This window comes from Corvus moneduloides, chromosome 3 (genome assembly GCF_009650955.1).
Source record: "Corvus moneduloides isolate bCorMon1 chromosome 3, bCorMon1.pri, whole genome shotgun sequence".
NCBI lineage: Eukaryota > Metazoa > Chordata > Aves > Passeriformes > Corvidae > Corvus > Corvus moneduloides.
The window spans coordinates 61,610,522-61,635,248 of NC_045478.1; the positions used below are offsets into that span (position 1 = coordinate 61,610,522).

At 38.3% G+C, this 24,727-nt stretch overlaps 1 protein-coding gene across 22 annotated transcripts in view; it reads right to left on the reverse strand.

Annotated features, from left to right (window-relative positions):
• Nucleotides 1–24,727, reverse strand: part of SYNE1 (spectrin repeat containing nuclear envelope protein 1) — a 295,197-nt gene that overhangs the window by 69,580 nt on the left and 200,890 nt on the right. For 10 of the 22 annotated variants that reach the window (XM_032101874.1, XM_032101876.1, XM_032101872.1 and 7 more), the window contains 15 exons: nt 22,499–22,666; nt 21,578–21,739; nt 20,121–20,315; nt 16,512–16,685; nt 15,411–15,458; nt 14,540–14,731; nt 10,209–10,343; nt 9,512–9,618; nt 8,362–8,512; nt 7,416–7,550; nt 7,098–7,253; nt 6,067–6,276; nt 4,659–4,760; nt 2,818–2,937; nt 1,148–1,348 (listed from right to left, as the gene is read on the reverse strand). In XM_032101874.1, the coding sequence (XP_031957765.1) occupies nt 1,148–1,348; nt 2,818–2,937; nt 4,659–4,760; nt 6,067–6,276; nt 7,098–7,253; nt 7,416–7,550; nt 8,362–8,512; nt 9,512–9,618; nt 10,209–10,343; nt 14,540–14,731; nt 15,411–15,458; nt 16,512–16,685; nt 20,121–20,315; nt 21,578–21,739; nt 22,499–22,666 (2,256 nt within the window). The remainder of the gene's footprint in view (nt 1–1,147; nt 1,349–2,817; nt 2,938–4,658; nt 4,761–6,066; nt 6,277–7,097; nt 7,254–7,415; nt 7,551–8,361; nt 8,513–9,511; nt 9,619–10,208; nt 10,344–14,539; nt 14,732–15,410; nt 15,459–16,511; nt 16,686–20,120; nt 20,316–21,577; nt 21,740–22,498; nt 22,667–24,727) is intronic. The other 12 variants (XM_032101866.1, XM_032101864.1, XM_032101871.1 and 9 more) reach the window with 7 other exon arrangements.

The window sequence follows — 24,727 nt, forward strand, 5'->3', positions numbered from 1 at the left end:
CTCAATTCATTACCACTAAAACAACATTTTAAGGCATAAGCAGTAAAATCAAGTATCTAAAGACATAGAATTAGGCAAACCTTTCATTTCACAACATTTCATGAAGTCCAACACAGTTTAAAGAGGACAATGGTCTATTCAAAGAAAGGAGTCAGTCATTCTTTCCATTCAAATGCCATCCTGATCCTCATTCCATAAACAAAAACAGCTTAAATCAGATAAACACCCCCAAAAATTTCTGCCTAATGAAAATGTGGGAAATACTTGTCATATTTGGGGGTGCTTTTACCAAATGTAAATTTCTGTTGAAAATAAATGGAGTGGTAGATGAAATTGCTATGTAGCTTGAAAGGACAATACTAGGAACTTGTTATTACAGTAAGGGAGCAAATGCAATCTACCTGGGTTCACCTTCAACAAATCATTTGAAACTCAGTCTGTCAGAACAGTTCATTGGCTCCAACTTAAAATACAGTCTGGCCCACCATTCTGAAAAGCTCCCAAATCCTTAGGAACAGTAGATTAGCAACCTGCTCTTCACAAGTGTCCTGGTTTTGGCTGGGATAGAGTTCATTTTCTTCTTAGTAGCTGGTACAGCACTGTGTTTTGGCTTTACTAAGGGAACAATGTTGATGACACACTGATGTTTTGTTTGTTGCTGAGTGGTGTTTAACCCAAGTCAATGACTTTCCAGTTTCCCTTGCTCAGCCATTGAGGAGGTGCACAAGGAGCCGGGGGGGGGGGGGGGGGCGGGGGAACAAGGCCAGGGACAGCTGACCTGAACTGGCCAAAGGGATATTCCATACCACAGAGCATCATGTTCAGTATATAAAGTGGGGGGAGCTGGTGAACAACTATGTTGTACATCACTTATTTATCTCTCTTGCGTTTATTTCTCTCTCTCCTTTCCCTTACAATTATATTCACTATTTCAATTATTATTTTTATTATTATTATTATTATTAGTGCTATTAGTATTAGTATTTGTATCTCAACCCACACGGCTTACCTTTTCTTTCCCATCCTCCTTCTCCCCACGAAAGGAACAGGAAAGTGAGGAAGCAGCTGTGTGGTACTTAGTTTCCCACCAGGGCTAAACTGTGACAACGAGTCATTAGTAGCCCTGAAACATGTCCCAGTTTCTTACCTTATGTTTTTCAAGCAGCAACTGAACCTCTTCCTTAGAAGAAACAATTATTTTCTGGTCACCAGCCATTTTTTCTTGGCCTGTTTCTACCAGGTCAGCCAGGTCCTGCAAAGCCCGCTCATACTGCCTCTTAAGAGCCATATTCTGATTCAGATCACTCCGCCTGGATCCAATGATCATCAGCAGCTCATCATACTTATCCTAGGGGGCAAAGGACAGTAATGGTGACTCTTATTTCACACCTTACATGTCTTCCTGGAAGCAACCTCACTGTCCCTGTACTCTCTGTGAATACGAGCAGAATAACATTTATTTCCAACTCAAAAAGAGTTTGCAGATGTACTGACTTCACTGATAAATTAACATCACACCATTTAAAGGCAGAAAAAATAAGCAAGACCTGCAACTCTTCCAAGTGCATGCATTCACACAAAAGTTAGTAGAATCCCTAAGGCTTAATGTAAGTAGCAAAGAAGTAGGGTGATTCGGCTTAATGCATCAAAAAACAGTGACTACCATGCAATGCAGATGCTGTCTACATTTTACTTTTTATAATGCAGAGGACTGGATGGATTCCATCATGGGTACAGACTATAGGCATCTCAAAGCCAGCTTTGTTTCCTTCTCCTCCCCCAGAATCTTACAAGCAAGATACATGTACCTTACTGCAAAAACCAAACCAAGCCCATACTTTTGATCTATACAAGACATTCCAACAACCAAAATATCCCTATGATCATCCAGTGCTACAACAAGGTGCCCACCCTCAGACTGTAGCTGGCTCTCCTGGCTTTAAACATTTCTCACAGAAAAATGTGAGAAACACAACTGAAAAAAGGAAGGCTTTTCTAAAAACTGAAATGAAGGAGAGGGGGCACATAACGGGACATCATCTGAGAGAAAAAAAAAAACAAAAACCAAAAGCCCCAAACAAACCAGCAGGAGGCGCTAAGACCAAAGGGATAAAGAACTGGGCAAAAGACACACTTCTTAGTCTTTTTTTTTTTTAATTGGTATCACTGTCTTGTTGGCTTAATAAGTTTATGGTCCAGTTTCAGCTGTTTTATTTGCTTCCAATTTATTATTAGATCATTGTAAATTATAAAATTCAGTCATAAACCTTCTCCTTGATATTTCCTCAAACATTTCCCTGTACCAGCCTGCTCAAAAAGGATTTTCAACAGGTTTATAGAAGTTGTATATCAATTGCCAACATGTATTTACATGAGAGATGTTCTAGAAAAAGCAAAACATCTCCAGTTTCAGGTCTTACTTCACCCTATATCCTCCTTTACCCCCTTCCTTCTTTTAATGACAGGCAGTGACAGTACTAAACTGGAGATCATGAGACACTGGTGAGAACAGGGATGAACCCCCAGCAGACAAATTTATGTTTCACTTCATGTGTTTGAAAACAAAGTGGAAAAGAGCTGACAGAAAACATGGTTTTGCAGATTTTTACAATTAATACTGCTAATAACAGATGTCAGGAAATCTGAAGAGGCAAAAATAGAAAAACTAGGTGAACAAGAGAACATTATCTTTTATACACACTTAAATGCTTTTAAATCCCTTTTCCTAAACTGCCTTATGAACAATAAAAAAGAGCATTCCTTTGGTATCACAGGCGATAGGATGGACGGGTCTAGGATAGAACTAATGAATCATACCTGGATCTTAGACAATTCTTGTAGAGAAGGTTGCTCAATTTGTAGCTTGTCTATACGCTTCTTTAATTCATTGATTCCAGCATCTAGTTCCTTTAAACCTTCTTCTGCCTGCAGTATTACCTGTATATGAAAATTACATTGCTTAGTTTGAAGTTTTAATAACACTAGTGCAGCTGGCCTATGATCATATTCTTTTCTGCTTGCAGTGCTAATCAGACCTTCAATGTGCTGAAATTTTAAAGGATGCTATGAAGTAAATGTATGAATTAAAAGCTGGGAGAGCCCAGTTTTTTTCTTAAAGTTAAATAAGCATATCATTATTATTTTTTAATAAGAAGCTGTTTTAGTATCATATAAAATACTATTCTTGGTATTTTTTCATACCAAACATCTCTGTAAATTTCCATGCTTTTAATTATACAATAGAGACCCAAAATATTTTTTTTTTTAAATGCAACAATGTCTTTTAAAGAATTATTTTTATTAACAGTCATTCCAAGCAAACAACCATCACAGCAGAACCCATGTATGAAAGCAAAGAGCTGCACATAGGTCCCTTTCAGGACCAAGCTGGGGCCAAAATTACTGTCAAGGAAAAAGACTTGTAGCTCCCTTTTCTCATTTGGAAAACTGCAACTTAAGAACACAGATTGGTATTTCCAAGTGTCTGCAGATGATGAGTTTTATCAGTGGAAGTCACAAGCTTTCCTAGGTCTCTGCTGAAGTAACATATGCGGATTATAACAAAGTTAAAAGCATGAGGTAGATTCCTGTACTTAAAAGTACTTTGTTGAGGCCCTTTCTTGGAAGCTGCCTATCCAAATATTCTTTAACTATGTATGTGAAGCAGAACTCCTGCCTTCCAGTAAGATGGAGTTTGCACAATACAGTCACTAAACTTTCACCTCATGCAACTAAAGTCATCCAGCTGATTAAGGGCCTTATTTCTACTTTCCTAATCACATATTGAACAAACAGCAATGGTTTTAAGTTTGAATGTTTTATCAGCCAAGGGAGATTTTTTTGGAAACAAATAACTTCACTTGCTTTGGTTACCAAATTGTTTTCCTAGTCAGTAGTTAAATTAATCACACAGGAAATAAATTTTTGCCAGTGTTTGGCATCACAAGATAGAGAAGAAAGACACAGTGAAATCTCTCTTTTTCATACAGGAGACATAAACTCCTTCAAAATTTGAATGCCAGGTATATAAAGTCCAGTACTTCTGTTTAGCTGAAGGGTTAAGTTTCTTCCATTCAGTCACCTGCTGGCACCAGGCATCAGTAACAACAAATACCTATAAAAAGTAGCCCTTAGCATACTTCATTCATTTTTCTCACTGGCAAAACAGAAGAAAGAAAACAGGATATACTTTTTCATATAATTAATTATTCATCAGGCCATTCCTGATAAAGAAATAATAATTACTGTCTTAAATTAAAATTATTAACATTAAAGACATGACTATAAACCAGTGAGCAAGAAAGTGCCTTCAGTTCTTCACGAAGTTTAATAGCCAAGCAATTTAGCTAAACTTTGGACTGTTTTGTTTATTGAAGTTTTCTTTCTTTCAAATACTGTCCAGTATAAGCATAACTAGGTACTGGGTGAGCTGGGAGATAAGAAAGACACTTTTGGTAGGGTTTTTTTGTTGTTGTGCCTTTTTGTTTTATTTACTTACAAACATGTGTAGTACACTCTCGGACGTACTCATTTTCCTATACTTCATGTGAATACATCTGTTCTTCCATTAAAAGCAACTGTTCTCTAGAATCCATTTATACTTTGGATAAAAACTTTACCTCTTCCCCTCTCCCCAAGTGACAGGTATGTGGTAGTACCTGCATTTGTTCTGTTTCTGGTCTGTCAGCTGCCTCTGCTAATTTCTGTAGAAGTAAGTATTTGTTATCAGCCACCGATGTAAACATGAGCTTCAGATCATTCTACAGGAGACAAAACCAACAGATTATAGCCAATCGCAGCACAAAACAACTGAAAAATATTCCATGTTGCAAGATGTTTAAATCATCAACTGTTACATGGCCAGCACTACAGCATAGAACCCACTTGAAAAGTGCCATAATGAGCCAGTGCAAAGAATTTAACATTGCTGAAAATCCAGTTATGAAAACTATGAGCTAAAGCAACTCCTATTCAAAACATAACCCATGAATGCACCTCTGCTTCTGCCTTCCAATTAGATAATTAATTACCAAGGGTCACTACCTTCATGTAACAAAAACATGTTATTCTTGAGCAGTTTATTCAACCACTTATGACTGTAAACAAGCTTGGTTTTACCTTCTAAGGCAAGCTGTTTTAATTACAGACTTGAGCAAATATAACACATAAGTAAACAAGGCCCCCACACTTTACAGGGCTAACCATAAGCTCCAACTTTTAGAATGTTTTATCAGACCAGACACATAAATATTACTTGCTGAAATACAACCAATTATCTTTTTATTGCATTCATCCCAACAGAAAATTATCAGCACATTCTTCTGAGACTTTCAGAAATCATTACTGATTATTTATTTATTTTTACATTCAGTAATTATTTTAAATACCAAAAATCTGTAAGAATAATGCAATGAATTCTAATCAACTTCACTGTCATCAGCAAAGGAAGGTCTTTCATTGAAAAATGGTGACCACAGAGGAAAGATTACGGAGTTTGGAAGGAAATCCAGTAGTAACAATCTATGAAAAGATGACCCTAATCTAAAGACACAAGGAATCTTTTTTTTTTAAAATTTATGGGTTTTTAAATTAAAAATAAACCATGCTGAAGTGTATTATTAATGATAATGATAATGATAACGATAATGATAATGATAACGATAATGATAATAATAATGATAGGAGATAAGGTAGAGACCAAGTAAGATCTGAAAGCATTTCTGAACTCTGTTTGAAAAGATTTCTGAAAGTGCACATTTCTCCACTTACAATCATTTCTTCACATTTGCACAACACAGACTTCCTTTTATGTAATGCCAGTAGGGTGAGACAGCATGGAATGATTATCACTTTACAGTAGTTGCATGAGTTGTAGAGGTCTTCTAGCAGAGAGTTTAAATTCTGAGTAATTATTACAGTATCAAATTTTGCATAGCCTGAGAAGTTTGATTTTTCAATAAAAAATCTGTGACAACCTTGTTCTTTTGATTTGGTACCAAAAATTCACAGCGTTTATATCTCCATTTGACATATACCTCTGTTAATTTCATCACCTGGGCCTCATACCTTGAACGTGACAATTTGCTGGAGCCGCCCTTTCATCTGATGGCATCTCTGATTTACCACTGACTCCAGTAAGGTCAGTCTTCTCAGGAGACAATCCAAAGTGTCTTCTATAATAACCCTATTATCACTACCGTCAGGAAATATCTGAGCAAACAAAATCTTGTTCTTATCCACTTCTTCTGTTATGTCTTTGATTTCTTTGGCAAGAGACTAATTTTATAGAAAAACAAAAGTGACAATCAGACATTCTGGAAAGCAGGAAAACATTGCCATAAACTTTTTCAGTTTTGCAGTGATGTAGTGACTTTTTTACATTGTTGGTATACACACACATTAGAAAAAGATGGCAGCTACAGTAACCTCTGACAGTGAAAAGATAACAGACTGCTCCAAGGAAAACAAGCACTGGAACAAAGTGATGTAAAGCCATAGAAACATTTGGGTTGGATTAAAGGTCATCTGGTCCAACCCTCCTGAATCAAATATGGACATCTTCAACTACATCAGGATGCTCAGAGCCCTCTCTAGCCTGAATTTGAATGTTTCCAGGGAGGGAACATCCACCACCTCTCTGGGCGACTTCCTCCAGCATTTCCACACTCTCATTTTGAAAAATTTCGTCCTTATATCTCGTCTTAATCTATCCTCTTCAGTTGAAAACAGTTATTCCCTTGTCCTATTGCCTCTCTCTCCCCGCCACCGCTCGATTCTCTTCCCCTCTTTCACCCCTAATTAACGTTGATGAACTTGTACTGTTTCTATATCCCAGAGCATTCCTCCCTCTTTTTTCACTTTGTTTCAATTTCGACAATGTGGTGTTTGCTAATACTTAGAAAAGAAGCTAAACAGAAGAAAGAGTCCATGCTTTCCGCATCATTCTCAACACGGCCAGCTGCAGAATGCTGCAGTTACATAGAGATTATGTCAGTGACATGCCACTTATCCAGGAGTCTAATACTTCTGCTCTAAACACTACATAAAATGCACACTTATGGGCAATTGAAAGGAAGTCCTACTCACGGATTCCTTACCTCTTGCTTGCAAAGGTATGTTTCTGTTTCTTCCTCTGGCAACCGGGCTGTGGCAATGAAGACCTGCTCTTCCACGCCATCCAGCCACACCGACGTGGCTGTGACACCATCATACAGCTTCTGTTCAAGATGCAGGGTCTCCTCCACCCGTCCAGCCTGGGCAAAAGGAACCAGAGAAGTCCAGAATAGAAATACGAGACAGTCTTTCTAACTTCTAATTATTTGGGAAAGGCCTGTATTTCCAGGTCACAGCTGGAAGAGTTTTCACTGTAAATGTGGCTTTGCTGGAGGACAGGTGCAAAGACAGTTGAAAATTACCTCAGATGAGACATCTTCAAAGGCCTGATTCAATTCAACCAATACTGGTGACACTAAGGATTTATCTTCATCCTGTGTCTCCTCCTTATACAAAGGCATTCCAGGTATCAGTCTGTTTGGTCTGCTATAAAGCTGCTGAGAGACAAGTACCAATTAGCATGCATCTACCATATGCAGGGCACAAAGTTCAGCTGTACAGATTCCCTGCTGACTGAGACTATCACCAGCTAATGCTCATGGTTCTCCCACAAAAGCTCCATGTCATGAATATTTCAAATAAATATTGCTCAACAGGAGGTTCACTAGAAATGCAGGATAAATACTTGTAGGCCAGAATTAAAAATTACTGGTTTTTACGAAAAGTATAATTAATTACTGTTTAAATAATACAAGGTATTTAGAACTTTGGAAGCTGATTAATAGAGTGTTATACAAAGAAGAGTGGGTCTGGGTTTATTAACAATAAAATGGAAGATACATGTTAATATAGATTTTGGATTGTCCCCAGTTTAATTCACGAATCCCTGTTTCTTCCAGTAGAAATTTTGTGCCTGAAATTCCTTATCCACTAAGATCAAGAATTGCGTATAACCAACAAATTTAAACTGAAAATAACAGTTTTCCTCTAAGTGGTTGCCAGGGTACTGATCAATTCCAGAGGGATGATTTGTTCCAGAATTATCCTGAGTTAGATAAGTAGATAAACATTTTGTCTGAGCTCTTTCTTCCTTTCTAGTTCATTAACCTGATGGTAGTGCAATTCAAATCACTTTGAACATGAGCAGTGTTGGTGCCAATATTTAACAGTTTTTAAAGGGGTCACAAAATTAAATTGTTCCGTATCTCATGCATTAACTACAGCACGTTAATGGATCTACATATTGTACCTCCTGTTGTAACAACTGCTTTCAAAGAGAAAATGGAATGAGAAATTTAAAAAAGCTACCAGCTGTTCTTTTTCCAAAGCTTTCTGGAGAAGTCTCTGCTTGGTACTGAATTCCTGGTTTAGGCTTTCCCATTTCCTCTTCATCTGTTCTTCAGAGGATGGCTTTTCGCCTTCTAAGACTAATTCTTCAGAGAGCACATCAGGCTTCTCACTGAATCAGAAGATGCATAAAGGTTTAAGAAATGCAAAAGTTATAATCATTTAAAGTTATAATTTTCCATCAGGAAATTCTACATTTACATTAAGTGCTACTTTTCAAAGCTTTTGAGTTGTTGGTTTTGGTTTTGTTTTTCAGATAATAAGAGAAAGGCTGGTTTGAACAGCAAGAAGTTCTTGTCTGATGGAATAAAATGTACTTTTTAAGAAAGTGTTTAGAGTTTCAAGTACCCAAAATAAGTAAAAAATCCCCAAACCAGACTGAACATATACTACACTGAAATGTAACCTATAAAGAGGTTTTGGTTCAAAGCATGAATTAAAATAAATATTTTATCTGACTCCTTCCTCACCTCCTTTCTCAAAATGTCAGACACACTGGGATATTTCAATGGAGTACAAGCATATGAGTTTAGCTTTGGTAAACAGTTAATCACATTCAAAATTTTCTGTTTGATTTTTTTTCTTTACTTCTATAGCATACCATCACGTGACAGAAGGAAGCCTCAAACAGAAGGAGACTGGTTAAGTACTTTCTGGCAGTAGAATGAAGGCTTCAAGAAGAAAAACACTTGCTAATTGCAGTAAAAATAAAATTAAGCAGAGTATCTCATCTGGGAAGATCTGGTTACAATGGCAGATGCCAATGTTTGAGGTAGATGTGATTCACGCACCAGTGCTGGTCCATAAAGTTATAGTAACTGACCCACTCCTTGTCTAATGAGTCCCACTAGTCTTTAATTATAGTGTGATGCCTGCTAGTAAGAATAAAGGGCATTTCTAAATGCTGAAGGTGATCTATTACCACAAAACAGTTTGTGTAACTGTATTATCAGACCCCTGAATTACAAATCAGTATTCCAGTACCGTAGGTGCTGTATAAAAATGACAAAACAAAAATTAGAGGACTAAGAGCAGAAGAAGGATGCAAACATAAGGATGACAAAGCACAGCTTCAGAAATTTACTTTTCAGAACAACACATGAAAGCAAACCTTATGGATGGGCCTTCAACAGAGCTTTGCTGTGTTAGGATCTCTCCTCCACGGCATGCTACAGATCGAAGAAGATTCTTCTGCTCTTCTAGCTCTTGTTCCAGCTCCTAGTTACAAAAACCAGAACTAATCTCAAACAAACTGATTTTGTCATGGAAGAATATGTCTACCTTGCTTAACTCTCATGCAAAGTTAGCTGAGCTACTTCTGAAATGGTTTTCTTGAATACCAAAAGGGGTCCAAAATCTCCAGCCAACACAGAAAAACTGGGTACATAAACTGGATTATTGACCTAATTAACTAATGCCATGCAGTTTCTGGAACCTATTCTAGTGAGAATATCTCCATATCATGCAACACAACAATATGTGTATCTTTGCTTCTATGAAGGCCAAGTTATTATTTTGAATATTATCATCTCTCCTTAGAGTAACTTAAAGGGTTGATTCAATTTTATTCTACTGATGGACAAAAGAAGAATAGAGTGATTAAGCGAATTGACCATGATCACCCAGGAAGTCTAGTCTGCCTGACGGTTACAGATATGAGACAGTGAATTCAGATGCATCATTACAAAAGCAGTGAGTAAGAAACAGTTTAAAAATTAATATTTCAGTGGAAATATTAACAAGAGTGGCTCAGCTATGGCATTAAGTGCAATCTGAAGATGGGAGTAAAAGAAATGCAAAACACCAACTTTCTGTTGCTGCAGGGTACTCTGCTGCTGCTGGGAGCGAGTAGTTCTTGCTTGTGCCAGCCATTCTTGAACACTGGGGCTTTGTGAGGAAACGAAGTCCAGATCACTCTCTTCCTTTTCTTGTAAAGATCCCTGCTTTAAGAAAGATAATTTAAGATTTAAAAAAATCTTCTGCATTGTTAGAGAGATTGCAGGTCCAGCTCATCTGTGCAAAACCATCTCCCACCTCCCAAGCTGATGGCTCACATAAATTCTGAAGTGAGCAATGACTTTAGATTTCTGACTTTTACTGGCTTTTGGCTTCTAGAAAGAAGAGCATCCCTGAAAATGTAAAAATAAACAGCCATTACTGCACTTAGCAGAATCAGAGACCAGAGGTCAGAGACCATGGACTGATGTGTTTCTAAACACTGTTCTGCTTCTAAAAATCACCCTTGATCTGTAAAGGAGGGTGCAACTTTAGCTGGCAATGCGGGGATTCAGTGGTTTGTTTCTGCCAGGTTTGTTTTTATCCTAATAAAAGCAATTTTTTTGTCTAATTGAAAAAGAGAAAATTCTGGTTGTCATTCTGGTCCATATTTATTTATCAATAAGTACAGAACTCTTATGTTCAGCAGAAACACACTGGGTAAACAGCAGATGACATGATATGAACAGCAGAGAAAGTAAGAGAGATCAAACCACAGAATGTTAGAACAGCACAGCAAAAGCAGTAGCTCCTTCCATTCATATTTCTATCATTATGTTTTTCCAACATGAGTGATTAGACAGGCTTTCTGTGTAAGCAATGCAAAAAAGAACAAATGCCTTAATAGCTCAAAAAAACGTTTTATCAACTTCTTCCATGCTGGCTGCAATTTTAAATAATTTTAGCAGCCAATGTATTCAAATGTAGGTATTTTAGCATGCTTGGCCTTATGTTAGAGACAGACTTGTAGGTGTGGCTACTTAGATGTACACATCTCTCTGGATTTATTTAATATTACATGCAGTCATATGATGACTGTAGAGCTTGTACGTTTTTGGGTTTTTTGAAAGCTTCAAGATCTAAAGCTGGGGCTTAATACCTCTCCCACCTTGTCTGTCCATTTCATTTTTTAAGGATTCGTAATACGCCCATGGTTCAACTTTTATTCTAAATAGATTAAGGGTGCCAAATGGTTCAACAACAGGCTCTCCGAAACACAGACACTCTGTGTGTTCAGAGGACGTTTCTCAAATCAGACAGGGACCAGTAGGGCAGAAGGTGAGTGTGGAAATCCTACTTGCCTCACCCGGTGCTCCTTATGCCAACAACTGAGATGGACCTCTGCCACCAGTGTCCCTGGCACCAGCCACTGAAACAGCAGAGTTTTGCTAAGCAGTAGAAGTCAGGTGTAAGATTTTAATTTTGGGGAAAGATGAGTGTACTGAAGTTGAAAGGACTGATTAGTGTTAGAGGATATAAACTGTTAAGAGGAGCAAAACAAGCAAGAAGTATCTGGAGCTGGAAAAGAACCATGAGCCCTTGCTTTATGAAATAACTTTGTTTTACTAAGGTTTCAGTTTGCAGGTAAACCATGATACTTTACTTTGTAGGAACAAGTTTATAGAAAAGCTGACATAGTTGGAGTGTGAACGATGTTATTACAGAAAGTCAGATTGGGCAATGAAAATAATATGTGAGAGGTAAAGAGGGTTTGGAATTTTAGCTTTTCTATTACAAGTTAGACAATTTTTCTGTAAATTGTGCGTGGGCGGAGAAACATCTGCTTCATTTTATATACTCTAGAGACTATAGCTATTCAACTTGTAAATTTCTTTAGAGAACAGTACCTAGTTCTTCTTTGCATTTGGGTGGACTGGTTGACCTCAGTTACATTTTGGGTCCCTTCTTCTCTGGGAAGAGGACTGAGAGGCTACAATTGTGGAATTATACTAGGACATATAAATAACAGTCTCATAGTGCCTGCAATAGCAAACAGTGTAAAAAGGATTGTGGCATTCGTTGATGCAATGAAGTTTTGAAAATATGCTGTTTTGCATACTTTTTAGATTAAGAGTATTTGTGAACCAGACTTCATCATTGTCAAATTACAGAATGTAAGTTTGAAAAAAATACTGTTGCATTTTCATTTGAAGTTTGTCTGAAGGAACTGTATTACACTGCCTTTAAACAGCCAGGGAAACACAAGCTTGAACCTGTCTTTCACGGGTACTGTCCAGCCTAGCACAAAAATAAACGGAAAATCCCTGAAGAAGATGGCGATGAAATTGATCTTTCAAAGGATTTCAGAATTATAGGCACGCTTTTTCTTGTGAAACGAGTCATTCCTCCCCCACACATCCTTTGTAATAAAAAGTAAAGAAACACTATCCGTTTTGCTGGGGTTTTTTTTACTGCAGAATCCATTCTACTTCTTTGTTTTTTAAGGAGTCTATTCAGTTTCACTGCCCCTAAACCAGAGAATAAACAGTAACAGACACAGTATTTTGTGTGTGTTTCAAAGCGCCACCTTTGGAGACAGTATAGTCTGCAATACTCCTGTTCCAGCATGTTTCTGATTAGTTTCACTACTTTATTTTATTCATAAAGAAGATGGTCTCCAAGTCACCTTCTCTATGTCATTAGTAACATTCATTAACTAAAATCAGAAGAAAACTGAAATTGTTCTAAGAAAGTCAGAGAATCTCACACTGACTCCTAAAAAGCCTTGTGCACAGGAGCAACAGGCTGAAATATGCTTTAAGGAAAATATAGCTCAGTCTTTATAATAGTCTTTCGGGGCGACTTGGGAGGTTCCCTCTTTTGGGAGGAGGCTGGTCTATGACTCTGGGCAATTACAAGGTTATCAGAACATCTGGAGACACGTAGAAGTCTGAGTTTTTTACATGCATGAACAACAGTGCTGTTAGTTTGTAATGTTTCTCAGGGTTAATAGAACAGAATTATAGTGGCAGTGGATACAGTTTGGGGCATCTGATGCTCTTGGCCTCAGTCCATTGTTTGGAAAACAACATTATAGAACTCTTCATTTGAAAAAAATTGCTCAGTGAAGATTAGAAGATGTTCTACTGCCTATGTCTATTATCTTACATGATCTGTAAGTGAAGTCAAAGAAAGGCTTGAAATTCATAAAGAAACTTGAGTCTTGCATTCATGCACCACCTTAACTGGTTCATATCCTACACCTGGAAATTATTTTGTTGTTATTTTAGAAATTAGAAAACCATCCAAAATTCTGTTTTAAGAGTTTAAGTAAACTAAATCACACTGCTCCATTTAAAATTCTAAAAAATATTTTAAAATTTAGAAAAAAACTCTGCGATGCCTTTTCACTTCACAGGTAATATATGAGAACGAAGTATCATGTGCCTACATGCTGTGGATTACTTTTCACTTGCCTACTCATGAGGTTTAATATGCAAGAATAACATTAAAGTTACTTCATCTTAGAAGAAATAGGAACAAATACCTGGGGGTTTCCTTTCTTTTTTATTTCTTTATTTTTCTGAAAATGTGTTAAGTTTTAAAGCTATTCAGCTGCTTTGGACTAAAAATAGTTCTTAGAACATCGAGTGACTTTTCAAGCTAACCTCTCAGTAGACTTTAATCTGCATTACAAGCCAGAAATCTTTGAAGCTTATCATGTTTAATTTGAACAGCAAAGCCAAGAAAAGAAGTAAAAGAAAAGGGGGAGGAGGGAGTCACAGCAGGGCAAGCAAATTCAAAACCAGTCAGTCACATTACATGACTGGGTTTCTTGTATGTATTCGGTTCTCCACATGCTAGTTTGACCTAAAGAATGACCAAAAGTAACTGTTAAATATGACGAATTAGTGGCAACAAGCAGACCAAAGCTGCTAGGAATAGACACCTAGGGCAAGATGGAGGTTAAATGAATTTTTTTTATAAAATTTTTTTTTTGGTATAATGATGCCACTAAGTATTAGCCATAATTAAAAATGTTCCCGTATGTTATCTGTTCACTGTGTTGTGCACACTGCAAAAAAGCACATATTTAGGATCATTCTTTTGTTGGGGGAGGACTGGAAACAGGAATAGAGTATATCCAGACCAAGCTAATCATCTATCTATTTCATTATTGTCCTCAGTGAAGATACTGAGGTTAGGATAGTTTTACCATAAAGCAACGTTAACTTGAAAATGATCAACTAAAGCTTTCTAGGAAGTTTTTTATTTTGGAATTATAATTCCATGTACTAACTAAAGATTAATAACTCAAGCTGATTCAGCACAAAACTTTTAGTCTTCTTCCCAGTTGCATAAACCTGCTATGAAATCCCCAAACCCCTGCCCACCATGAAAACAGCTGGAAAGAGCCACTCACCCGAATGTTGATCTGTTTGTCATGGAGCACTCTCTGCAGCTCCAGAAGGCTGCCCTTCAGCGTCCTGAGCTTCACAGCCAGCTGCTCTGCCTCGTCCTTGGTGTGAGCCTTCCCTTCCATAAGCAAGTTCTCGTTGTGCACAGACAGCTCTGACAAGGCTACCACCTTCTGTTCTATTTCAACCAACATGTTCTGCAGCAGCAAAAACAAAGACCCAAATTCATACATTTTCCACCACCTGTCACGTTTTTGGGCAAGACGACCTGCGGCCTACCTCACCCGTTGCCCAGATAAGAGCAAGTCAGATTATCATTGCCTTGCCTTCCAGTCTCATTCAGAGTCCTCTAGAATATGCTTGCAAATGTTTGTATTTGCCATTTCAGTTTGCAACCTTTTTCAAAATAGGAAATTAAAATTTACTTGCAACAAGTAATTTGTTGTAGAGGAGATGCTCTTTATTTGCATATTAAAGGTAAGGATGACTAAGAAGCTAGACTGACATCCATGAAGGACAAGAAATGAAGCACACAGCCAGAGTTACTTCTTTGCTCTTCTTTCATTTACATGCAGTCGAGTGCTTCCTACCTCCTACTGTGTGTTGCTCTGGCTGCGTTGGTAAGCTTCTCTTCTCACTACTTGCTCTTTCTGATTGGTGCATGACAGACTTAAGGATTTCTGTATAATCCTCTTTAGTCTAAAGAGAGACTTAAAGTGACAAATCTCTGGAATGTTTATTCTCAAAAGCTACTTCCCTGACATTCCGTTAACCATTCCTGTATTAGAGATTCAAGGCTCAAGCAAGTCTTGCTCAAAAACCTAGCCTGACATCAAATGCTTTTGCTTCCATAGCAACTGTCAAGCATGAACTTACAAATATTTCTCCTGAAGAAATGTGTACAGAATAAGATTGGTAGATTCTCTAAAAAGTGGAAAAAAATATATAGAACTTACTGCATTAAGATTTTAACAAGCAGCAAAAGAACAGCAGTATTCACTTTTCCACAAAGTTAACTTTTCTTTTTGAGTTTCCTACAGATTATATTAAAAAAAATACCACTTTTTTAAAGTTCCCAGGGTTTATCTATGTACAACAAAAGGCTCTCAAGGACAGGTGATGAAAGAACTTTTGAGACTAAGCAGACTGAATACTCCAATGATGAAGCATTGTCAGTGAAAATTCATCAGACTTGTATGAAACTTAACTCTCATTTACCCTAAAATAGTTGAGATCCTCATTCTTGAATAAGAAATGGGATCTTCTGTCCATCTTTCTCTTGTCTCTTTTGTAATTTTAATTATAATGATTATACAATTCTAATCTATCATTTAAAAATGGAAAATTCCCACTGATTTGAGAACCTGGATGTTATGACTGATCCAAGTCTTGTTAATAGAAGTATTTGCAATAACTCTTATTGCAGAAACATGTCTTTCCTCAGTTGTTTAGGTATTCTGAGTTGATTAATCTTCAAGATACAAAACCAGTAAATACTGATGATTATCCTTTACTTTTGCATGTATGTAAGGATTATTCCTGAAGAAAACACAACGCTATCCCAGTCATCACTGCTACTGCCAGTATGTTCTTCATCTGGAAAAGGACGTGTAGGAAAGTACACTGCAGGTGTTTTCATACCTATCAGGTGAGCTGTTCAACAGCTCCAGCTCGAGGGGAGCAAAAACAGTAAGTGAAGCAAATACAATGCCTTTAAAGCTAAACAAAACTACATCTGAAAGATGTAGAACTTCAAATCTTCCTGCAGTCAGGACATTTTGTTTTCCTGCTGCTACGTTCACATGGGCGTTCTAAAGTGCTGTTCGCAATCTCTAATGAGAAATTAAGAACAGGCTATATTTTGTTTCACAAATCTTTGAGGAAGCAAACTGAGCATATAGAAGATGCTAAGGAGCTCAGAAACTTCTCCACAAATATGCTGGCTTATTCAACTCAATAACGGTCTTAACATTTTACCTGACAGTCCACCAGCTGTGCTTCCATGTCCATAGGCTCCTCAGCAGGAAGCAGAGTGGTGTCCAGCGTAGCTCGGGTACTGAGCAGCCAGTGGTCAAGCTCATCAGCTTCACACCTGTACCTTTGAAGAGCCTGCTCTTGCCGCTGTTCTTCGAGCTGCTCATTCAGTTTTTCCTAGATGTAAAAATTGCATTTTACTTTTTAGAAGAAATAAACTGTTACTTTTTAAAAGTTTTTCCTCTCTATTTTGCACAAACCATATGCAGTATTTCTAAGCCATAGTAAGACCTATCTTTTACAAAATATTATTTCTTTCAATTGATGAGTGTGTTTTTCTGATGACTGAAATTCTGTTTCAGTTCAGTCACTGTATTTCTGGTAGAACTCTGCTATTACATCTTTCTAAAGGTGAAGTCTTTTTCTGCCTCTTCTTGCTGCTCCCCTGTGGGTTTCCCCCCTCATTGATTCAGTCTGCTCAATTCGTACAGCACTGTTTGCTTAGGGAGAAAGATGCACATGAAGAAAAGGAATGCACAGAGCTGGGAATGGGCTGCAGGGAAAGGAGAGCAGCTTTGCCTTTTTTGGCAGCAGGCTGTTAGACTTACTGCCTTACTGCTGCTCAAGAGAGGCACAAGATGGGTACTTCAAGGACCAAACAAAGCACGGGTGGGCCCTTGGTACAGTCACATGGGTAAAGGGAAGCCTGAAGAGCTGTCTACCTTCTCTGGCCTCTCAGAGGATCCCTGAGCCATACGGTGTGGAAGGACATTAAGCTTCAATAGCTGCTGCAGCATCAGCACCGAACCAACAGAGATGCCCCCCCCACCCATCCATCAGCTGGTCCATCCATTGGGAAAACAGGGAGTGATCACCAAGTCTTGCTCACCCTTTAATTGCCCCGTATGAATTTGAAAGCTGGCTGAACAGCTGCAGCCAGGGGGTGGTGATCAGTGCACAAAGTCTAGTGAGTGGCCAGTAATGAGCCTCAACAAGCTTGCTGATGACACAAAATGGATTGAGTGGCTCATAAGGTAAGAGGGTTGTTCTGCCATCTAGATGGACCCTGAAAGGCTGTAAAAATGAGCTGACAGGAAGAAGGGAAAGTGTGAAGCTCTGTACCTGCACAGGAGCGACCCCATGCATCAGTACAGGCTGGAGGTTAAGCGGATGGGAAGCAGTTTGGCAGAAAAGAACCTGGGGGTCCTTTTGAACATGACCCAACAATGTGGAAGAGAAGGCCAGTGGCGTCTGAGGCTGCTTTAGGACTGTTCCCACCAGGATGAGGGAGGTGATCCTGCCCCTTTAGTTAACACTGGTGAGTCCACACCTGGAGTACTATGTCTAGTTCTGGGCTCCCCAGTACAAGAGAGATACTGAATTCTGGAGAGAGTAGAGGGGATTTTTGGAATAAGAAAATGAATGGGATGGTCAGAGGATACTTAGTTGCATCAGATAATGTGAAACCTAAGCATGGTGCAAATATTAAGGAACAAAGGGAGAAGATTGTATTGGATCTGGCTGCAATGGAGTTAACTTCGTTGCAGTCTGTACAGTGCTTTGCTGCTGTGGTTAAATCTGTGCTGATAACACAGCAATGTTATGGCTACTGCTGAACACAGCATAAAGGCTTTCTTTCTGTCTGCCCCTCACAATGGCCAGTAGGCTGTGAGTGGGCAAAAGGCTGGGAGATGAAATAGCCAGGACAGCGAATCCGAACTGACCAAAGGGATATTCCATACCAGATGAGATCATGCCCAGCAATAAAAGCCCAGGGAAAGGGAGGCAGGGAGGGAGGGGCATTCGTGGTTATGGTGTTTGTCTTCCCAAGAAACACATGCTGAACTTTCCAGGAAAGTAGCTAAACATCTGCCTGCTGATTGGGTAGTAGTGAATGAGTTCCTCATTCCTTGCTTGCATGCACAGCTTTTCCTTAACCTGTTTAAGCTGTCATTATCTTGATCCATGAGTCTTTTTGTCTGCCTTCTATTTTCAACCCATTGCACAGGAGAGAGTAGTGAGGGTGGGTGTTTGGCAGGGTCAACCTACAACACTATGTAAGGGAATTCAGACTCAAATGAGCAGGGCAACTTCCTCACACAGGAAGTGTTTGCACAGCTTTTCTGAATGCTCAGTTTCAGCAGAAAAATTAAAAATTGCTGTTAGAATAATTTAAAGAGTAGTTTTTAGATGTCTCAAATAACCCAGACCTGAACAGTTCTCAAATGCTAGTTACTTCAATTAGGTCTCCAGAAAGAACAATACTAGCAGTTCACACCTTCAACAGCAGAATATTTTCATTACCTGTTCTATCTTTATTTCTACATTTACTTCCCTGGGATGTTCTAGAAGATTTTATCTGTGAAATCAGAGCTATGAAGTACACAGGTTAAATGACTGAATATTGTGTACATATCATATAGATTTCCCAGCCAGGATTCTCAGGGAATACTTGTGGTATTGTATTGAAGTAACTGTCAGAATCCTAATCACAGTTACGAGTAATACATTTGACTCATTATTATCTTGAAATTATTAGTTATCATCTCCTAAGTACTACCAAGATGTTTGTTAGATCCTGTATGGCATAACTATAAACAGCTAGATCCCCTATTCTACTTCCAACTCCTCATTATTAATTAAAGCTATTTTTCTTCTGAGAAGGAAAAACTTAGTGCAATTTTGTTATTTTAAGACTTAACAAAGATATTTTCTAATGACCTGTTCACTATCCCAGGTGACTGGACAGAACTAAAGCAGCTGAAGCACCCTGAGACTCTGCTGTAATCCAGTGTCTTGGTTTAACCCCAGCTGGCAACTAAGCACCACACCTTAGGTCCACACAGCCAATTCTCACTCTGCTTCTCTGAATCAATTGTTGCTGGAACATATGAAGGCAGGAGTTGCTGTGTTTGTGAATTCACTACTGCAGTTCTTAGCAGTACAGCAATAAGCTGTCCTGAAGTGTTCAAAGCAGTCAAACTGTAACCAGCTTTAGAATGACTGCACATTCTCACTTGTATAATATACACAGCAACATTCCTATTTGAAAAGGGCTTTAAAAAATCCCCTTAGCATTAAAAGATTCTTGGTAAAGTTGGTAGGCAAAGAAATAAAGGGGTGCATCTTCCATGAAAAAAAGTTTGCATGCAAATCACTGGGAAGATGAGTGTAGACAGCAATGCAAAGATTTGGAAGAGTAGTTATTTCTTGTTTTAAGCTTTCTCTCTTCTCTTGTCTCCCAGCCTAGAGGTGACTCCTCAAAAGTTTACTGTAGGCAATATGACTTCTAACATCTGCACTTCATTACTTCATTTATATATACATACACACACACATATATATATACACAGCACATATATATATATATATACATATATATATATAGCACTTATGGAGATATATATATCCATACAGCTAAATATCGCCAAAAGGAACTTGGAAGATATATGTGTGCTCCAAGTTCTTTCTGGCTACTTAGCATTAAGATGAGGGGCTCACTAAAAAAAGATTGGTAATTTATTACTGAAAGGAATTGTGAGACATAAGCAGAACTGAAAAATACTTTTTTTTTATGGCGACTAAGAATATTGGTGATATTTTTTCTTGTACCTCTAATAGCTGTCGTTTTCCTGATGCCTTCATTCGAATTGTGGCCATTCGTTCTGCCAAGACTGTGAGGGTGGACTGCAATGCCATCTGATCAGCACCTTCTGCATCCAGTGGTTCTGAAATAAGCTCCTGGCCTAATGATGTCTGAAGCTCACTGATTTCTTCTTGCAACATTAAAATCTCATCCATCAAAGCCTATTTAGAAATGAGAGCAGAGAATGCATTTGCTTCGTTTACCAGTGAGAAGAAAGTATTTCAGGAGGCACTGACTAAATATAAAATTCAAGGCAACTATCCTGGGGGAGGCACGAGGAACACAGAGTAGTGCAGAGTATCACTGCTGGTATGGTAGAGACAGTATTCCAAAGGACTGAGTCCTGCTTTTAGAGGATTAAGACAGGATCATGTATCTGGTTACTTAAATATGGATTTAATTACATATCTTGAATTTCAAACATACCACAAGGAATTATTTTGGAAATTGAAAATTTATTCTTCCAATAAATTATCTGCAGGGAATTCTAGTACTCATGGTAAAGATAATGAACAAGTAAGTGTGTGTTTGTGAGAGAAAAATAGGTGCATGTGTTAGCTTCCAGCCTAAAATTTTCTAACTGGACAAAGAACATCCAGCTACAGACGTAAATAATCAGAGATTTACTCCATGGTGGAAAGTAAGTTCCTACTTTTGTACACCATGAATCAGTTTTCAAGATACCTACAAAAGGATGGCATGCTACCAATACCTTTGAGGCGATACTTTACTTTCATATCTGACAGAATATATGCACTGGATGCATAAGACATCACACAATGCTACAAAAGCCAAATTTCATTCTTTTCAAGTCATGGAGTTTCTGCTGAAATGAGAACTGGCCCTGTCAGATAGATTAAAGCTATCACATAGAAGGCTTAGGTGATTAAAACTTAGACAGATGTCAGATGGGTTATATAATAAAGAATACTCTTATTATTCAGAGCACTATTCCTTGAGACTTCCCTTGTGAGGGAATTTTTGTGTGCTTTTGGTTTGTTTTGTTTAACAAGGTGAAAAATTCATTTTGATTAATATACAATGCATCAGTATTGGTTACGATCTTAGTATCTGGCAACATTATAAATACTCTTCAGCAATGATGCTGAAGAATAGTGTGTATAGCTGTCACTGGAAACAATCTTGGACAAAAGCTTTTGCTGAAAATTTCAATTAGACAAACTCTTACTATCTATACTACTTCTTTCAAAAAGGCTCCTTATTAAAAGAATCCCCAACACACCACCTTTAGAACAGCAGGAAGCCCAGAAAGGCAAGACATACAGTTAACAGAGAAGGTTCATGCAACAAATGTGTATTTTTGAGGTATCCAGCCATGAAGAACGTTACCGTCTAAAAAACAGAACAGAAGATATGCAGGCAATGTGTACTCTCCCCCTACTCTTCACATGGAAGATTTTACCTGATGCTCAGCCATCTGGCTCTCTGGGCTTTTGGCTGGTTCCAAGCTCTCATTTAGTTTGATTTCAGTGGTCTCCATCTTTGTGGATATAGACTGGAGTGTGTCCTGATACTTCTGTTGACGCTCAAGAGCTTCATAGAGTGTGCGCTGCTTTTCACTGATCTGAAGAAGAATGGAAAGTGTAAATTCTGACCTCTCACACAGGATTTGCTATTTAGTCGGCTTCTTATATCCCAAAGCTTAAGAGACTAAAGCAAAAAAACTTGCAACAATTTTTCAAGAGTATAAATTATAAAGAAAAACATCCCTATTAAAAGTATTTATTTACTTAAATTCCACCAAATTCTAGGTTCTGTTGCTGGAAAAAATGGAAATAAAGCAGGGAAAACCTATGCACATTCTCATGCATTCTTTTAGATTTCATGCACTCAAACATGGATGTACACTATTTGCTAGACACATAGTTCTTAATAGCCCGTAACAGCTACTGTGCCTCTGAAAGGAATTAAAATTTATAGCATCTGATCAAATCCCTGACCATTTTCATACATCACTGAATGATTATGCTGCAAAACTATACAGAAATGTGTTAATTCATTATTTGGAGAAACTGGATTCTTGGGCCTTTTTTGCCAACTCATCCAGCGTGATTTGGTATCCTTATTAGATTAAGGAATATAGTCTGTCAATAGCCAGTATTTCTGAAGACAACTATCAGCTTTAATGACTCTTGTTTTTCTTAATGGAAGTCCATCTTGCACAGGCTTTCACACAACGAACAAAAATAATATATCACAACTAACAATTCAAGTAACCATCTGAAAACCAAAAACTGCAGAGACTGTTAGCTGAAAACAGTTATTTGAATTTTATTCCTTACAAGCTAGCCAATAATTTTGAATCCTCCAGATGAAAACTTACCACATTTTTCAGTGTTTCCCAAGAACGCTGCAAATCATCCAATTTGGCACTAGCAGATGATTCTAAGCCTGGTTCGTAAAACTCTTGGGTGGCTGAGGTACTGGGTTGAATTTTAGCAGCTTCTGTCTGCAACTGTTCAGCAGATAAGGCTTGGTAATAAGCAATGTCCTACAAGCACGAAGTACATTATTGCACTTTCAACTGCACATTATTGCATATTATCCTCCCCATACTGTCCCACTGCATACGTCCATTAAAATAAAGCCCACAAAGCCAAAACCACCAGGAAACCTCTGAATGACACAGTAAATCAATATTTAATAGTAGCAGACTGAACATGTTTTGGACCTTCACTATGATGAGTATTTTGGACACTTTTTTTTCATGTTCATATTAGCTAGGAGGTGCAGAAGGCAACTGTGGACATTCATGGAAAGGCTGGGAGGGGAAGTGCTACAAATGGGAGTGTTGTTCCAGCATCATCAGAACTACCCATGAGGGAAAACCCATCACAAAAGATAGTGGGTTATGGCACCGTAGGTGGCAAATACCACCCTAATGAACACTATCACAGAAAGAGCAGCAGAAGAACCTGAAAGGAATATGCTGGAGGACTGGTAAATGAGGCAAGAAAGAGTATGAAGCATCAGCTTATTGTAAGCTTTCAAAAAAACAAGGAGCCTCAACTAACTTACTAAAGATATTGAGAAAAGGGACCAAAAGTGCTAAGGAAATGGGCAAACATTCAAACCACCAATGAAAATTCAGAGTGGAATTATTTCTCACCAGAACTTCTATACTTAGTGTATGGAGATTTCTTCAACTGTTGCAGATGACAACTGAAAACATCTACAGAAAATGTAGAATTAAGGAAACAAGTACAGTATCTATACTTAGGTCAGAAAAGCAGACTTGATGACAAAGATTATTTAAAACTGAAACCATGTATGACAGTTAGCAACACATTATTTGGGAGGTGAAAAATGCTGCCTTCAAGGGAGGGTGCACAGCAGACAGAAAAAGGCTCTTTTCAGGGGTGCCCAGTGACAGGAACAGAGGCAATGGGCACAAAATGAAGCACAGGAGATTCTCTCTGAATATCAGGGAACACTTTTTTACTGTTAGGGTGACTGAGCACTGGGACAGGTTGCCCGGGGAAGTTGCAGGGTCTCCATCCTTGCAGACACCCAAAATCAACCTGAACATAGTCCTGGACAACCTGCTGTACACGGTCCAGCCTGAGGAAGGGTGTTGGGTCAGATGATCTCTGGAGGTCCCTTCAACTTCAGCCATTAAGTGATTCTGTACAGATGTATAAAAGTTAGGTACTAAACAAGACTAATTCTGAGGTACTGGATCTCAGAGTACAATAAGGATCCTAATCTGGAGCAGAATGCAAATATGTTATCTAATACCATGTGTGAACAAAACGAGACAGGCTCTGGAAGAGCACAGAAACCAGATCACTCCCATCAAACAGTCCAAAAGTGTCAGATGAGGTACTTCTTCAAAGACAATAATTGGGAAACTTGAAAAATTTAATGATGAAAGTGTTATGATGTCCAGGAGCCCGCATAGAATAGGTAACAGCTTAGCACAGCATTCAGTACTGCAATTTCAGAATTTTTCACTCTGACCACAAGTGATCTTTCCAAGTAATGGTGAGAAGTTGCACCAGTGGGAGCAACTTCTCATTTTGCCTTGCCTGAAGCTACTCTCCACCCTTTGCTAGTCCTCTCTCAAGGTCAATGCTTCTGTGACCTCTTAACGTGGTTTTCAGAATAAAGGGTTTGCTTTCACAGAGAAGGAAAAGCAGTCCCTTTCCCCTCTTTTCAACTGCTTTCGTGAGTATACAACATGACAGCTTCTCTTTGGCAGAACTTTCACCTGATGATAGCAGGAATCCAGATGTTCATGCAAGTAAAAGATTTTGTTGCCCCTATAAAGGCCCTACTATCTCATGGCTGTTTTTATGAAAAGTAGCCAATGAACAGTAGTCAAGTTTTGTTGTTAAATGTAGGGGCAAAAGAATGTGTTTAGATTTCGTAAGATATGTAAGGAGGGCTGACAGCACCTTACATGAATATTCATTAGGGAAAGAGAAAGAATCCTTAAGTAAGCTGTGTACAAGGAGATAGAAAAGCATTTAACAGTGACCCAGGGCATAAGACTTGGATCACAGGATCAGCTGTGGCCTACAGGGCATTGTGCCAACACTTCAGCTTTTCC